The sequence below is a fragment of the Harpia harpyja genome, chromosome 8 (genome assembly GCF_026419915.1).
Source record: "Harpia harpyja isolate bHarHar1 chromosome 8, bHarHar1 primary haplotype, whole genome shotgun sequence".
Classification (NCBI taxonomy): Eukaryota; Metazoa; Chordata; class Aves; order Accipitriformes; family Accipitridae; genus Harpia; species Harpia harpyja.
In genome coordinates this window covers 18,035,072-18,053,542 of record NC_068947.1, presented here as the reverse complement: position 1 = coordinate 18,053,542, position 18,471 = coordinate 18,035,072, and the positions used below count along the sequence as shown (strand labels likewise).

Genomic DNA, 18,471 nt, shown 5'->3' with positions numbered 1-18,471 from the left:
AATTAATTTATTGCCAATGAAAATAGATTTGGATAGTGAGAAACAAAGACAAATTAAAGTGCCACCTTTCCCCCTTACCCCAGGCTCAACTTCGCTCCTTCATTCCCAACTCCTCTACCTCCTCCCTCCTGAGCGCTACAGAGGTGATATGGGGAGTGGGGGGCTGAGGTCATTCCGTAGCAGCTCCTCTCTGCCGCTCCTTCCTCCTCACATTTTTGCCCTGCTTCAGCATGGGTCCTCTCCATGCTGCAGCCTTCCAGGATAAACCTGCTCTAGCGTAGGCTCTCCATGGGCCACAGTTCCTTCAGGGCATATCCACCTGCTCGAGCCTGGGGGCCTCCACAGCTGCAGTGTGGATACCTGCTCCAGCGTGGTCTCTTCCAGAGGCTGCAGGGGGTCCCTGCCCAGGCACCTGGAGCACCTCCTCCCCTCCTCCTTCTCTCCCCTCGGTGCTCACAAGGCTGTTTCTCACGCTTTTCCCCTCACGCCTCACTGCCGGGCAGCGTCTTGTGTTTGTTTCTGGGAGCAGTTTCAGTAAGTCATAAGCATTATTTCTGAAGTTTTTCTTTTCTTGCACATGATACTTGTAAAGCAATCTGTAACCCAGAAAACAGATCAAGACTGACTCTGATGAAGTTTCTCACAGAAAAGAGCGAAAATGCTAAGGATAAGTACAGCTGCCCAGAAACAAGATTCACCTGTTTACCAACAATGCATAACAACAATCTAGCACTCACAGAAATACTCAGGACAAAGGTTCATATAACGGCTTCCTGAAATTACCTTTATGAGAAGGAAGAAAAGGTGGGATCTCATCATCCTTTTGCTTATGGACTTGTAGAAATAAATCAGTACACAAGTCATCTTAAAACAGTAGTTGTCGTATTAATTTTCTGGATTTATAAAGAACAATTATCTTTTCCCTCATCACTCTTTCTCATTATCTTGCTGTGTAAAGTATTTCAATACACTATGGAAAACTGGACTAACTTTTGCCTACATAAAACAGGCTATGAAACACCCTGATTAACACAGAAGTAATCTGCTTACACACAGAAACATTCCCATTTAAAGCAAAGAACCAGAGGGCATAAAGTATATAGCCATCTAATTAGTAGAAAACATTTTCTTTCCCTTCCTCTGATTTTGTGCTAACCCCAGCGCTCCTGCAAAGGTTGAGACGTACGCTGCACGCCCCAAGTGTCTCTGCTGATGGAGAACCTGACAGGGCGGATGTAGCCTCGACCCACTCACCCAGAAAAATGCTGCCTGCAGCAGTCCCAGACATGCTTGCCAGCACTGCTTTCTCTTCAACGGAAAGGAGATGCTGTTGCTCCTCCATGCACTGCTCCTGAAGGAAGGGGAGGGTAGCTGCCACGGGGGGAGGAAATGAGGTGCCATCCTACCGTGTCTCCCCCTCCACTCCCCCCATGAATGTGATGAGGACCACACAGAGAAGAGGCCGTGGGGAACCTCAGCGCTGGTGCTCTTCCCACGCTGGTTAACATCCTCCGGCCCTGTGAAGCGTCTGCACCAGGTAGTCGTGTTGCAATTTTGAGCAAGCAGCGTTTGGGGCAGCTGTAGTGTCTGGCTTTTGTGTGCATGTGTGCATACGTGGGAGACAATTCATAAGAGGAAACGGGACTAAATTCATCCTTTTATACAGAGGCAACAGAACTGTTTGCAACACTCAATCCTATTGGTACTACGTTGCTTTAAAGGAGGCACCCACTCAGCTTCCTCCCAGGGGCCTGTGTTAGGCACAGAAGGAAACAAACACAGATGACATCTCCCCACATTGGGAGAGCTAAGAGAAGAGGGCTGGAAGCCAGGAATTCAGCCTGACAGAAGCATGCATCTGAGTAAAACAGCAGTGCATAAGTATTTCACTTGGATGCTGCAAGCAATTGTTTTTTTAAACCACATCCGTGTATCATACATACATCAGGAATCTACAGGAGAAGGTCTACGCAGATGAGATGATAAATGTTTCTTACTAGTTTTCCTTCACGACAGCTCTGATTTCAAGATGACAGCATAAGGATTACAGTTTCCCAGACCACTTGCTGTTCAGGGCACATCCCACACTCACTCCATCTGCAGATGCTTTTTAATGTCAGTACGTGGATCAACGACAGGATGTGGTCCCCAGGGAACAGCCTGGCACCCTAATAGAAAAAAGGGAGGCTTGGGCAGCAAAGTATGCAGGGAGCCACACTGATGCAGGACAGACTCTTCATTTCAAAGAGAAAAATCTGCATTCTTCAGAAAACAGTGTTCAAAAATTTAACCTTCATTCAGTTCAATGGAGCAGCTTTATAATTTACAGCACCAGATAAAGCTAGAAGATGTAATGTGAAATATCTGAAGCAGTTCTTCCCCTGTATTAAAATGCACCTTGGGCAACAGAGCCTTAACTTCTCTTAACATATGTTTCTAGCAGATAAGTAAACAATTTGGACGTGAAATGAAAATTTTCAAGATAGTTACAGTTCGAAAAGCATCAGCTCATATTAGACTTCAGCTGCAGTGCCCCACTGATAAGTTTTTGGGGTGGTTTGGCATAGTTGAAAGGAAGCAGCTTCGGAAGAATAAAAAGCTTTTTGTGTACAAGTTGTTGGATCAGAGATAGCAAGAAGAAAGACATCATTTCTACATCGAAATTCTGAAAGTGGCCTTGGTGGCAGAATTGAATTGTACGCCAGAGCATGTGGCCAGATGAGCTGAGGATCTCCACACTCAGAGAGAGGGGAAGCAGAAACAGAGGGGGCAAGGCTGGGAAGCTTAAAGGTTCCTGCACAGAGAAGCAATCCACTCAATGCATTAAGCTGCATCGACATTCGGCTTCCTTATAACCACGGACTCCTTTGGCTTTGTGGGCAAAATCTTTAGTCACATGCACGTTGAACTTTGCATTCGATGGTGTCCGCTTGGCTCCGTGGGGCTTTGTGCACAGCAGCGATCTGTGGGTGAGCGCCGAGGTCATCCCGACACCACCACCGCGACGGCTTCGCGGCAGATCACAGACTGGTAAGTCACCCCCAGTGAATTTCAGCACAGTCACAAGCTGAGCGGTCTCTTTTCAAAGCCCCAGCCCCATGCTGGCTTATATGCACTGGATACTAAGCCTTTCTCTGCAGCAAGCCCCCTCTCTGCCCAGACCCCTGCACGGGGCTTAGGGAACGCGCGTTACGGACAAGAGTGCTGTGTGTCCTCACAGGGACCTTCACCAAACTGTTTCCAAATGGAGAAGCAGGAAACCTTGTACTTCTTTCTGCACTACTTGGCCATTAGCAGACAAACAAATGGAAACTCATTCAAGAAAGAACAAATGCCCATCTTTAATGGGTTTATTTAAGCAGACAGAGCTCCAGTGAAGGAAACAGCACATCACTGTAAAGATTGTAGTACTTCACTGCGCAACATGTAAGGAGAAGAACAGCCCATGTTGGCTTGTCCTAGCAGGCGTGTTTCAGACAAGCCAGACTGCCCTGCTGTCAGCACTGCCACCACCCTGTCACTGTACCTCGAGTTTCATTGTCCTTCACCAAACAATGGACCTGAAACTTGGACCATCCAGATCAGACCTACAAGGCTGGCAAGGCTCATGCTGGCTGATGACTTAGGCGCTAAAAGTGCTTCACCCCGGCAAAGACAAAAGAGCTTTCCCACAGGGGAGCTCCACCTCATCTTTTGTAAGCATTGTCAGTAAGACCTTGCAGCAGCTGTTAATAAGAAAGAACTCTAGGCATTGTCCACCACGCAACCTTGTCTTTAGCTGCTTATAACCCTGTCAAATATTAGCCGTCTAAAGCAACATTTCCCCTACCCTGTAGCTGTCTCAGACTGAATACAGGAGGTTTTAGCTTTTCCTGAGAATAACCAACACATTTTTTTTCCCAAACTACAAACATTCTGATAATCTTTTCACCAAGAATGTTTTCACCCAGAATATCTTCATGCAGGGACTTAAAATTCGATGGCCTGGTGCTGTGAATGCAGTCAGTGACAGCTTTTTACCGATGGCCAGGTAAATACCTACCATACCCATTTGTACGATGCACATGCTGCCCAGAGCTGCAGAAACAAGGCCGTCCCTTGCCTGGTTTGGTGCCTGCAGCAGTATGAGCCAGGAGCCTGCGTTGCCCCTTTGCTGTGCTGTCAGCCAGCTTCCCATCACCAAACACCTCTGGAAAAACACCAGCAGAAGTGTGTCTCGTCCTTCTCTAGGGCCAGGTCCATAGGGAGAACAGCCACGTCTACTGGTGATGGGTGGCACAGGTCTCCATCCTGCATTGCGCTAGCAATCCTTGCCGTGTCCATAGGGCCTGAGGGGAACGTTCCTGGGGTTTCTGATTGGTTTTTACACAGTGATAGAGAATTATACCAAAAGCTTTTCATATGAACATATAAGATTAAAAAGTGAAACACCAGAAGATGGAAATATCGAACTAATGTTGACCGAGCAACTTCAAAATCCCATCTTTTGTTACCTAACTACATACATTATTCTTCAGGATTTCTGCCTCATTTACTGCATTCTTTTACTATAGTCTTTTGCATTTAATATTTTTAAGTATGGACAAATAAATTGGGGTTATAGCATTCTATTAACAAAGCTATTTTGTTTAGCCTGAGCACAGTTTATCATACAAAATGCATTTGAACAATCATAAGGGAAAATAGTACAGGAGTGACTCCATGTCCTTCTTGCACCCTGTACAAGATATTTACTCATTCATCTCCCAGTCCAACAGACTATCAAAGATAATCTGTTTGATTTTTAAGTCATTTCCTATGCTCTTTCTGAATCCTAAGATAAATAAAAGCATTCAAAAACAAAACATGAAAATATTTTGATCAGAAATTGTAATTTTATTTGTCTCCAAATTGCAGGGAAGAATTCTTAAGTGGCTTACTAGTAGTTTCTTTAATAGTTTTCAGTAGCTTATTACTATATTATTTTATGTGGACAGCTAACTTACTATCCACATGAGATTGCTAAAGTTATTCATCATGCATTTTGACTCACTAGCCAATCTGACAGTGACTGACAGTCTCCGGAAAAGTATAGTACAGCTAAAAAACCTGACCTAACTTTTAAACAGCTTTCTCTGTGATACTGCCATAATCAGACAGAGTTTTACATATGTCATGCTGTTGCCGCAGCAACGTGGCCTCCTCTCCTCTGACTACTGATAGGGAGCCTCTCAGCTTGACATGGACTCAGATGTCTTGAGATTAATCTCTTGGGACCATTCCAGAGAAATCGGGATTAATTTGCAGTTCCTCGAAAATGAAGTAACTATTTCGCGTAAACTACTTTTCACATTCCATCAGGCCTGAGCTTCCTATTCATAACCTTTATAGAAATGACTGGGTTGGCACAGGGCCCCCAAGACTTTTAGGAGAAAGCCGTTTGCACAGCGGGAAGGAGGATTAAAATGGCTTTGGCTTCTCTTGTATTTTTTCTTGAATGTAAGCAGAGAAAAGGTTATTTTTGTGAAACCAAAAGTTGTATTTTGGGGTTTTTTTTCCTCCGGATGTTTACATCTCAGTGCATCTAATTTTAATTTCTCCGTATCTTCATCAGGGATGAGAACTGAGAGAGTGAAAGCAAAGGATTGTAAGCACTGACATGTGTACTTTCTGAAGCCAGAGTTAATTCCCAGCTAGCATGGCAGTAGAATTTTATAAGGACACCTGAATATTTGATGAAGACTTCAACAGTTTTGATAGCACAGTCTACATCACTGCACATGGCTTCAATGCTCTGAAAGCCTCTTTCCGACTGCTTAGACCCTTTCTTAGGAGAGAAGAGGGAAACATGCTAGAACAAACATGATGCAAGAGAACGAGTCAGGCCAATTCACATGGGTTGCTGTATTTGCCTGGGAGTTACAGCCTAGTAAAACACTTAACCACCTTGCCAATGTACATAATACCCTTCTAGAAAGGGCATAAATAATAAAATGTTTCTGTATTCAAAATACATATAATTACAGAGGGCATGTGTGCCATAGTGGAGTAGTCCATGGGAGTGCCAAAATGGGGAAAGAAATTTGAAATTCTTCTGTACCCTAAATGTGTCCATCCCTTGCTAAGATTTACCACAATGATCTTCAGCAGAACACCATTCTGCCGAGCAGATGCAAAGCCGGAGGCTGGAGGACATGGCAAACCATGCTGAAAAGATGCTCAGAAGAGATCTGAGCAGTGAAAAAGCACTTTCAAGGGCCATGGATGTTGATGGCCTCTGAGGGGCTTCTGGCTAAGGTCAGATACAGCACCTAATACTTGACCACTACCCAAATTGGGAGAGGAAGGCACATGATCTGCTTCTTTAGAGAATCCTCCAGTGTCGGGGAAAATCTTCAGCATTGTCTGCTTTGCACTGCACATCCAGGGCTGAGCTCCAAGCGGGTGCAAACTGTTCAGGCCATAAAACACCCACTTATAAATTGTTTAGTTAAACACATTTGGGCCTCTGTAGCAGCGACACTTAGCACTTCATACTACTGATTTCCAAAGGATCTATGCAAATCTTCACCTAATATACAAACTGTAAGAAAATATCAAAGTTGTGATGCAGTGGACGGAGGTCTACGGTGATGGCACTCGAGAGACCTGGAGTCACTCCCAGCTTTGCCACAAGTTTGCCTGCAAAACACTTCAGTTATCTGGCCTTGGCTTCCCCAGTTGTAAAATAAAACTAATTGTATGTGCTTTGTGAAGTACTCTGAGCTCTGCTGCTTCAGAAGATCTCAATGTTGTTATTATTCATTACAATTCTTGTTAAAATGTGACGCAGTTCATACTACATGAGACAAAGCAGTAAGGAAATGAGTTCAATACAACCTTTCATCACATGGTAGACCCTAAAAGCATCAATTTCCATGGATCTGCCTTCTAATGATATGATCCAAGAATAAAAAGTACATACAGCTTTTCTTCTCAGTACTGTCTTGCAGAATTATGCTAAAACCAATTTATATAATCCAGCTTCCCCTAAAGATAGCACAATTCATAGTAGTTTTTCACTGTTTAATTGTTCTACTGCATTACAATATACAATAGTAGTGTTACTATAGCTAGGCAAAGCTATAGAGAGGCAAGGCTCGTAAAGAGAAGTAGCATCCTTTGATTTACCTGTTTAGAGACATAGCTGTAAGCCCAGATGCGTGGGTTGCTCTTGCTATTCACTGCAGGAAAGCAGAGAGTTAGAAACCTACTGGCTTCTGTGTGCGCTCTCATGGACCATGAAGGCCAAAGCTCTCAGGCAGCAGAAGACACTTAGCATTAAAGAAGTAAGCAACTAAAGTAATACTTAGGATATGTTGGGCTGACATACAGACTGCCATGAACTGCAGAAACAGCAGTGGCAGATTAGGCAAGCCTAATTACTCACCTGGGGATCTGGCTTGCATGCTGAGGACATTAATGACACATCTCTCCCTGGGAAGGGAAGAGGAGGTGATCTTTAGCAGAAGTGAGTGGCAGCAAGCGCCATATAAACATCCTGGCAGGACTCCGCTCCATCACTCATCCCAGGGGAAGGGGAGAATAAACTTGCATCTTCAAACATTTTTTTCTTCTTTTCTTATAGCTACCTTATGTTATTCTTTTAAAACAGCAATTTTTTTCCAAACCCTTTGATCCACAGCATACACTAGTGTTTTTTCCTGCTTATTCTGTCCAAAACATTTAGAACTGAAAAGCCTGTATTACTTACAGTGTAGTGACTAGCTCTTACTATATTTTAGCATGCTTGATCTTTTAAAAAAAAAGTGTTGGGTTTTTGTTGGGTTTGGTTTGTTGCAGGTTTTTTCCTCTCTGTAGAAGAGCCTGCAAAACCACACTGTTTTAAAGGTTTCAGTGGTGTACCACTGAATTCAGGGAGGGCTCTGTTCCTTCTCCATCTGAGAGCCAAAGCAAAGCCTCAGCATCTGTGGTAATGCTTCTAGCAGAAATGTCACTTGGACATAACGGCTGTGGGAAGTTTCGCTGCTCCTTCATATGTAGGTAGGACAATGAGTTTCGTACACTTGCTCACTCAAAACAAACTCATATTTCTGGAGGTAATTCTGTACTCTGACTGTCACTTCCACCTACTCAGCATTGCACCAGGACCTTCATGCCATTTCACAATATGGAAGGATGGCTGGTCTTGAACCCCAGCCAGAATCAATGTGCTGTAAATACAATTTTCCTTGAAACAGACCAAGTTTGCATGTGCAGATTCAATGGCAGAATGTGGGAACAATTTAAATGCTAACAGAATTTGTAACGCTCCTCTTTTAAACTTGTGGTGGTGCAGTGTGAAAGCCCAAAGGAAAAAACAACTAGAAGGTGTAATTGTAAAGAGACAGATGGACCCAAGAAAAGAAGCTCAAAACTGAGCCTTTGAGACCACTTCTAACTCTTTGTCCATACTGCTGGGCCATATAACTGACTCACATTGCCCAGTGTTTGTGCCACCCTAATTTAGTGCCTCAGTACAGATGAAGCTGTAAAGATAATATAAGGAACCTTCTGCACTGTCAGAGGAACAAAAAAAAACAAACAAAAAAAAAGATACTTTAGCAGCCCTATCAGCCCTCTAGCTGAAATGAAAAAGATGCCTATTTGGAATAATGAAACAGTTTTAATTTTGAATTTTGATTTTGCTCAGTGAAAGCAAATTCATCATTTGAAAGCTAATCATTTTCTAGATAATACTGGATCACCTTCAGCAGAAAGAGAAAGAGAGAGGAAAGGGTAATAACATTCCCACTGCAAAGCTTTCCCCAAATCATCAATTCATTACTGCAAACTAAAATCTAAAGTCAACCAAAAACTAGGACATACTGGGCTGGCAGGTTACAGATCCAAAGCTGTGGAGTAAAACTAATCAGTTCTTGGATAGGATTTTTTTTTTTTTTTTTTACTGCAGTACAATCTATAGTCTAGTTGGTCAAATCAAGCCTTTCTGAGAAAAGAGGATTAGAGGCAGTTGTTTAAAATATTGGGGAGGGGGGCAGGATTTAAGCTTTATTACTGACCAGGATATACAAAACAGACTGTAATGAAAAAACAGTATTGAGATTGTACTTGCGTCTGAATGGAAAATGTTAAGCGAAGACAGGGCCATATGGAGGAGCTTATAGTTACAGCAAGAACTGATGTTGAGGCAAATGCCCTCTGATTAGGTAAAATTAGGTGTTATGGGAAAGTCGCAGGAATTTTTTAAAAATTATTACACCTGAACACTACAAATAGGCTATTAAGCAAGAAATGAAATTCTGAGAAATTTAATTTTATTTTAGTTATAAGGATTGTTCCTCCTGCAGTAATCACTGTACTCTGCAATAAATTGTTAATTGAAAAAGTACTAGGTTAAGTATCAACAATTTTGTGTAAACAAAATAGTTGACGAGAAATTCTTACCCTTTGGCAAAATTTCATCCATTTCATTGTTTTGAAGATTTCATCCTGTATTTTACCAAAATCTTAACTGTCTGAACTGATGCACATGTGTTACATAAATGCATTTGAAGCCTTGGTGAACCACAGCAGGATGTCCTATTTATCTGCCCACTGCAGCACTATGGACCTATTTTGCACAGGGGCACATTAGGATACACCTTGCATAAGTTAAGAGAAAATAATAAAATACTACAGCACAGACATCGATACCCTGGCTTGTCTTCCATTTCATTTTCCTATAACCCACTTGACTTTTTACCAAGATAGCTATGTGAAATTTGCCACATATCTTTCAAGATGTGAAACGCAGGACTAACATATCTTCATGATGTATTTTTTAAACATTTTAATCTCCCTTGGTACTATCTAAACCATTCTAGCTCTGGTCCAAGCTAGGCAAATCCAGCCTTGCTTCCTTAGTGTTCATTTTCTGGTCTCAGGACCTTTTCTTTGTTGTTCTCCACCAACCTTTACTGAAACTGGTCCAGGACGGAAGCAAGTCAAGCTCAGTGTTTTTGTTAATACAGCCCTGAGCGGCTGGCTGCCTGCTGCATAATCATCAAGCCACAGTACTATGGACTATTTGAAGACTATCATGCACTTTTACAGCTCATCTATTTCATGCTAAAGCAGATATTTAGGACGCAGGTATATTCTGACAACAGAGACGCAAACCACCAATTTTCTGGAAAGTGAAGGTCTCCTCTATAGTTTCTTCAAATCTTGAGCAGCACTTTACACCGCCCCAGCAATAAGGACGTTCTGGCCACAGCACAGCCACTCGGCAAACACCCTTACTGAGGCACCAAGAGCTGACAGTGCAGCGGGTCACCGCAACGCTGGCAAGCTTCATGCACTCCATGACCGCTGTTGCTCAGCCTCGGGAGCAAGCTCCAGAAGTGCTCTGTAGAGTGCACTTGTGTAAAACAAGAGCTAAAGATGCACAGGACCTGATTCTGTTGGACCCTACCCATCATTAGGAAGGGTGGTAAGTAGACAGATCAGTGAGGGGAATTACAACAGTTTCATCAGTCTCAATATATTAAGTATGTCCAGGCAGCTCTTCAGGCAATTTAAACTGGCATAGCTCCCTTGAGTTCAGTAAAAGGATGCCCATTTACATCAGCTGAGCGCCGGCTTCACGACTTTTTAATATTCCCCAATGGAGCAACCCAGTACAGCAAATGCCTTCCACAGTATAAAAGCCTGGAAATAAAATGGTATGGAACCTGAAGTAATCCACCCCTCTGCGTCATCAAGCCTAAATGGCAGAACACAAAGAAATCACCGATGAGATTTGGATTTTAATGATTTAGGGTGAAACCATGCAGGTCATTACACTGTCAAGTGTTTTCCCTGAGCTCCCTATATGCATTGAGGCCACTCGGCTCCACTGATCTTTCACTGCACAAGTATAGACTTGCTGGAGTGCCCTGCTAAGGTGCTGGCAATACACTTTTCATCTGCCTTTTATAGGGTATTTTTAACTTGATTAACCATGTAAAGCATACAAGCCAAACGTTGCAGTCTCACACTTGTAAAGTGCTGTCAAACCCAATGAGGAGGGAGATGCATAAAAATTAATGTTTGGGCCTTTTGGTAGCAATCCTTTAGAAATATTTGTAGTGAAATAGTTTTCTGTTAAGTGTAGAATGAGGAAATTTATGCAGATTGTATTACAGTGAAATGATAAGTCACAACATTCAGGATCTGGTGAACAAAATGTAGTTAATGCTTCATCATCTAATGATAGAAAATGCAGACCCACTTCCTACAATATTATGGAATAGAGTAACTTGTAGACACCTAGTAAGAAATACTTCTGAAAACTAACATTTTTAATGTGCAAATATGATAGAGACTTTCAAAATACATTTTTTGCCATGCCACACTAATAAAACTCGAATGTGTATTAATATCATTCCCTTCACAAAAAAAAATCTCAAGAAGAGTTGACAAAAAGTAGCAAACTTGCAGTGAAATGAATTAAGTTTTTGTCTTTATCATTCTCGCAGTGTGGGAATGGTAATATCACACAGGAAAAAACCTCACAGCTCTAGCCCTGCTTGGGGAAATATAGACATGTATTTTGAAATCTATATTGAAAATTTCAACTTATTAGAAAATCGTATTTTGCAGGTTAGGTTGATTTATGTGTGTCTGTTTTAAATCTATATTTCTCAATTGGAGAGAAATATTATGGGCCTAACCCTGCATATTTGAAAACACAATTCACTAAACGATTGGGAATTTTCCTTAAGTAAGGAATAAATCACTGCAGAGTATGAACCTGTACTTAAATATTCCACTTAACTACAGAAACACACAAATTACTGAAAATTACTTCTGGTATGAACTGAAGGGTATCTATTTCATCACCTAAAGCAATTTCCATGAAACCTAAAAATTACTCATTTGCTCATTTTCAGGAGTTGTTCATTTTAGAGATTAATTCCAAGATTCATCCAAGTATAACTTCCTACAGGTACTTGTTGAAAACTGCCACCTTCTCTTTTTAATTAACTCCAGTGATATGTTAATAACTTGCATAGTTTCTCAACTATTGGTTAATTCTAATCCAGAGTGTAGCTTGAATGACTACCATTTATAAATTTTCATGTAATATCACTGAAGTATATTCTTATAACCTAGTCAGAAGTTGTAGTGGCCTTAAGGACATACAGTAAGAAATGAGAAAGCTCTGCATCCAGTATTAATGAATAAATTTGTTGCTGATGAGTTTTCAGTGCTTTGGAAGCAGTTTCTGCAACTTGGCACCTGCTTGTCTTAACTTATATTCTTCCTTCTAATATTTGAGTTCATTTATTTTATACAAGTGGTACAAGTAGGATAAATAAGGAGGTTAGGTTGACTCAGTGTAAAAACTAGAAATTCCTTGGTATTAAATCAAAAATATTAGGTCATGAACTTTAAATATACCTTTATATAATATAGTCTAGTGGGTTATGTGTAGATAAAGATGGTATTTCCTTGGACAGCTCTATTAGTTCATATATCAAGGGAAAAGCTTTTTAACATGAACGTGAAAGAAATACTCAGTAAGACACTAAAATTTAAGTATTGTATTACCTGAAACTGAAAACTGTATCTTATCTCAAAATCCATTATTTTTATCCTAATGAGTTAGTTTTACCAGTCATATTGCCATCCCTCATTTTCCTGTTTAGAGGGCTAGAAAAGTAGTCATTAGCTAGATGCTGAGAAATAGCTAGAATTTCTATCGCTCGCATGTCCTTTCTCAACTAATTAAATACCAACAAGAGAATTCATTAATTTGTATTATAAGCTAGAAAAATAAAAAATAAATCCAAAAGCTCCCTAACAGTGGAAAATGCAATTAAACTACTAGTGTATTAATTCAGGTGCACACTGCTGCACCATTGTATAGCAGTGCTTTCCTTTCCTTAATTAACTAAAACCTGCAGAAGAAAATCTGACGGCTTAGTAGCATTTTCTTCACTGTCAGAAATGCTTCGGGATGATTTTATTATGTTATGACAAAGAGTGTTGGAGGAGTTATTGCCATTACTTCTGTTTGTCACCTCTAAGAGTGACAGATTCCACAGAGAAACTTGCTGCTGTTAACGGATGTGAAGGATTAATATTTTATAACATCATTACTTTATAGGCAGGATAACTATAGCAATAAGAATACATTTAATATTTTATGCATTCACAACCATGTAACACACGAGGAGCATTTATTCTCCAGCAGCATCTTTTTGGATGTGTATTTAGTTGCTGTGACTGAAAGCTGAGCAGTTTGTCACGCTTATCATTGTTTATATTGTGGTGGAAGTAACAGAGTCGAATCAGTATTAGGGTACCATCACTGCATGCACTGATGGAGTGAATCCAAACCAGAGATACACACAGATCTTGCAGCAGAGATTCTACAAACCACGCAGAGCAATTTTAGGGAAAAGCAATGTGGGCAACTGCCTGGGAGCCTCCTCGCTAGACCAAACAGAAGCAGCAAAGCAAGTTATGCAATGGGGAGGTTGGCAGAGGGAGGAGTGTGTACCCTAAATCTCTGCCTGGGTCCCTGCAATGCTGATGCCAGCTGTGAAGCCGAGGTTTCATCCTGCACAGAGCTAAGCATTTAGACTACTTTTGAGGAAATATATTTCCCTTTAAACTCTGGCATGCTCCTTTTTCCCTTCAGAGGCTATTCCCATTAGAGCTAAGCAAGTTAAGGCTGCCTAGTAGCAGTGATGATGCTTGTGTATTTTCAAAGCATCCTGCTGTAGCATGTGGCTAAGTTGTTTGAACATAGTTTACTTTCTTCCACAAGTTTCGCTGGCCCTGAATTTACCCACCTGTGAGAGCACAAAGCTTTGTGTTTCATGTGCTCTGTGCATGTGCACAGACATTCCCCTCGGCTCCAAACGGGGCACGGCTACACTGTGGTGGTGGTGAGCAGAGAAACAGCAAACTTCACCCACATCCCATGAGAAAAAAGTGAGCAGACACTGAATATGGACAGTTATGAACTTATTATAGATTTTCAGTTGCAAGGTGCCGAGTGCCTTTTGGCTTTTCTTCCCCTCTCCCTTGCCTTTGCTCAGCACTTTGAGGGACTGCGCCTCTTAATTTATTTAAATGTTTCAGTCATCGGGTCCTTTGCTCTCTAGGCATATGAGGAGCCTTCCACTTGGTGTTTAAAGGAGCACTCATGTGAGGAAGGCTGAGCGGGCTTAACGCTTGCCAGGTGAAGCAAGAGGCATCAATCTTTTACTCCATACAGGAACATGCCTTTAGGAATGCATCTCCCCGGGTGGCATAAACAGCTTCTCTTCTCTTTTTTTTTGCTTCAAGTTCAGTGTTTGTCAAGCAAAAGAGGGATAGGCAGAGAAACAGAAGTGTGACAGATTCTGCCTACGTCTTTTCCACAGTTTTTCCTAACCCCTAACTCTTTTGATACTTTGTATTCACCGTCTCACTTGACTGACACAAGAAACCCACTGTAGGAAGAGAGGCTTCCTGTGAACTGAGCCCCGTTTCCATGGTGCAGAGTTTTCTGCTTAAAAATAAATTCCTGTTTTCTGGGGCTACACGTCTGTACAGCGCTGGGGGAGCTCCCCCCAGCCCAGGGTTCGGGGCCGAGGTCGAAGGAGGGCAAACACATCCCCCATCCTAAAAGGTCACCCTTCGCATGCTACGGCTGCTTGCTCTCCGGTCCGACCCAGGAAAGCTCAGCACTTTTCGGCATGCATTTTAAGGTCACCGAACCATTCCTGCGGCCGCCCCGGCGCGGCGGGGACAGCGGTGTTCGACCGGGCTCCGGCGCACTTTACACCCGCCGCCGCGGAGCGCTTCGGCGGCGGGTGGGCGGGCGGGCGAATGACACCCTCCTCGCCCGCGGCCAGCCCCGACCGCCTACCGGGATGCTCGCCCCGGCCACGGCACCGGCCCCCGGCCCCGTTCCCCGGACCCGCTCCGCCGGGATCCCTGCACCCAACTTCCCCGCGTCCCGCCGCCGCGCACCGGCGCAAACTTTCGGAAGCGTCACCCGCGGAGCCTCGCAGAGCCCGGCAGCGGAGCAAACGGGGCGGGCTGCGCCCCGCTCCCCGGGCGAAAGCCCCGCCGAGGAAAGCCACGGGCCGGGGGGGGGGGGGGGGGGGGCAGCCCAGCCGACGTCGCCCACAGCCCCAAGCCCCGGCGCGGCGGCTCCCCGCGGGTTGCGCCGAGCCCCGCGGGAGGTGCGCGGGTCCCGCCGCCCCGGCACAAGCCAGCACCCGCGCAGCGCCCGGGGCAGGAGGGAGGGGGAGAGACCCGGAGCGAGAAGCCCCCGGCGGCGGGAGCCGGCGGTGCCCGCGGAGCGGAGCGGGCAGGGCCCGCGGGCGGCACTCACCGATCCGCAGCACTTGCTGGCCGCTCCGGGGCAGGCCGGCCGAGGCGCAGAGCAGCACGAAGAGGAGCCCCCCGCCGCCGCCGCCCGGCGCCGGGCGCAGGGGCCACCGCGGGCCGAGGGCGCTCGCCATCCTCCGCGCCCGCCTCAGTTCATGCCGGGCTCCGCGGGTGCGGGGCGCGGGCGGCTACCCCCGGCGGGGCCGGCTGCGCGCCGCCGCTCCGCGCCGCCCGCCCATGGCGCGGGGGCTCCGCGCCCGCCGCCCGCGCTCCCGCCGCTGCCGCTGCCGCTGCCGCGCCGCGCTGCGCCGCCGCCCGCGGCTCCCGCGGCCCCGCTGCCCTCGCCCCCCGCCGCGGCGGCCGGCGGGAGGGGAGGGAGGGGACGGGAGGGGGCGGCTCCTCCCGCGGGGCGGCTCCTCCCGCGGGGCGAGGCGGCTGCGGGGGCCGAGCGGGACGGGCGGCGTGGCGGGGCACCACGCACACGGGGAGATACACGCACACACACGCGCGCACGCACGCACACGAAACTGTCCTGCCGCTCCCCGGCACGGCCGGGCCCGCGCTGGGCGGGGGCAGGGGCAGGGGCAGGGGCAGACATAGGGACGAGGGCAAGGAGAGGGGCAGCGATGCTCCCCGCCGCCGGTCCCGCCAGCCCACTGGCCCCGCGTTGTGCTAGGTGCTGTTCCGGCCCCGGCGGGTCTCTCCCCGCAAGGCTGGAGGCCCCTCCTTGGCCTGGGTGAGGCTTTCCCACACAACACCCCCGCCCCGTGCCCATCAGCCCCACAACTTCTGCTTTTTTACCTCCTGATTGTAAGGGGGTTTGAAATACAGACAAGAGGCGAAGCTAGGGCGGGGGGGGGCCTGTGTGTGCGCATCTCCCTTCTGGGGGGCCAGGCATGGAATAAGGCGATAGTGCCCAATATCTGGAGGCTGAGGGACACCCGTGGGGACAAGGTGGAAGGAAGGCAGCACTTTCTGCAATGTGTTTGCTACCCTGGACCTCTGCAACCCGGTGAGGGACGGGAGACGTGTCCCCACGGTGCATCTCCCCAGTTGTGGCAGGACCCTCAGCAGGGGGACCGCGGGGCTGCTCACCTGGGATCAGGAGTTCACAAAGTTCAAGTGATGAAAACTCAAGGCCAGTTTTGAACCGTTGGGCACAGGGACCATAACACTCCCCACTTGACTTGGCCAGCTGATCGCTTTTTCCCTGTGACTTGATGTTGTCAAATCATTTTTAAAATCTCAGTTTTAAAGGTTCAGTGAAACTCAAAATGCTTCACTATAAAGTAAACATATGGGTCCTGAGCTGATCTGAAAAAAGAAAAAACATAATAGGAGAACGACTCCCACCTAGTAACAGAACTAAAATTGCATAGCTGGGATCCAAAATTGAAATAATTTAAATTTGTTTATTTTGTATTCCTCTCCAGTCTAACTATTGTTCCAGAAATTAACTCCTTGGAGCAGTTGCAGCCCATGCTGTAGTGCAATGGAAATGCAGGCATCTACATTACATCTCCCAGTCAGTCTCAAATGTTTCCTGAAAAGCCTGCCTCTACTGTACACAGAGCAATTCAGGATGTTGAGGAGTTCTCACGAACGAGATTCCCAGCCGGGTTACTAGTTAGTGCCCCACTCTACATTTCTTACAGCACATTTTACATGCATCTCATAGAACTTTTCCCCACGATGTTTATATTTTGTTTGTTTACCTCAGAGACATCCTTTCCTTAGGAACAGAGCTAAATCCACTGGCAGGCACAACCTCCTCGCCAGCCCCCAGGGTGAGGCAGCTACGTTTCCCGTTAGCTTTCATGCCTCGTCTCCTGCTCCCTGCCACGGTGCCAGCCCGTAGCTCAGCGCATGCCTCCTCTGGGGCCACCGCCGCCCCGCAGCTCCGTGTGTCTGCTGCGGTTGTCGGCATCGCTGCTCCGGCCCTGCGCCCGCTTCCACAGATCTGCGTGACCAGCCGCCCCCATCTCCTGCTCCTGCGGCATGTCCCCTAACGGAGGGTGACAGACAGGCTTAGCCTGCACCCTCCTCGCCTGTCTCACACACATCACACGGGCTAAAAGTGACAATTACATTAAAACACTCGCATGGTTAATAACGACAGCATACGCTCTCGTGTAGGAGGCAGAAAAGGAATCTGTCAGGCCACCCTGGACTGGACTGAATGGGTCAGTAACTTTGGCACAATTTTATAACCTGTCATTGCCTTTCAAATCGCTGTATGTGCGAGAAGGCGTACATCTCCTAATCTGGGAAAATCTCAGCCACTAAGCAATGGCTAATAACAGCTACCCTTCAGGTACACGTTCATCCACTGTACAAAACTGCAGCAGAAGCAGCTCTGACTGGGCTGGCAAGTTTCATTTTCACAGTCACGCTGGCATGGCAAATAACAGTGATAAACCAGCAAGTACTGGTTTCCAAAGGGAAGTCATGTTAGTTCCACCTGACTGAGAAATGGTACTATTTTGAAGGAAAAAAAGGAAAATATTTAATCAGGAAAATACACCTACTGATACTTTCAGAACCACTTGTCCTCAGCGTAAATGGGCTCCTGCAAAAGTCAAAGACGCCTCAGCATTCGTTTCAGCGAGAAGTTGACCAGAACTATATGCTTTCAAAAATATCACTGGGTTTAGTCTTCTGCTTCTTTGAAGCCCTTAAGAACATGGACTGAACAGAATGGGAGAACTAAGAGCTCAGTAATGACTGTGAGAGGGTGGCAGAGGTCTGTGGACACTTGCTACCAGTAGTAGAAACCTGAACAGCTCAAACTCTGCTAACCCCTTGTGGCAGGAGTGGCGCATAGGAAACTTGAAAGAGGTACTAGCTTCTGCTCCAGGGTGTAGCTAAGAGTTACCTAAATTGTATTCCACAGCTCCGTACATAAAGAACAATGGCTTTTAAAAAACTACAAACAGTTATGGAAAAATTGAAATTGGCTCTAATTCTGCAAAGACTGGCCAAACTTTAAAATGGAAAATAGTCCTTTTGCTATTGTGAAAGATCTTTTTTGCCCAGTTTTTCTGGGTTTTTTTGTGTATATGACCCCTGTGTCCTGTATTGGTCGGAGCAGACATGAAGTGGAAGGTTGTGTTTTCACAATTCTTCACAGGAAAA

The 18,471-nt window shown here is 45.5% G+C and overlaps 1 protein-coding gene across 6 annotated transcripts in view; it reads right to left on the bottom strand.

Moving 5' to 3' along the window:
• Positions 1–15,604, bottom strand: part of GRIK1 (glutamate ionotropic receptor kainate type subunit 1) — a 174,383-nt gene extending 158,779 nt beyond the window's left edge. For 4 of the 6 annotated variants that reach the window (XM_052793922.1, XM_052793924.1, XM_052793927.1 and 1 more), the window contains exon 1: positions 15,341–15,604. In XM_052793922.1, the coding sequence (XP_052649882.1) occupies positions 15,341–15,470 (130 nt within the window). In that variant the 5' untranslated portion in view covers positions 15,471–15,604. The remainder of the gene's footprint in view (positions 1–15,340) is intronic. The other 2 variants (XM_052793923.1, XM_052793925.1) reach the window with 1 other exon arrangement.
• Between the last annotated feature and the right edge of the window lie 2,867 nt (positions 15,605–18,471).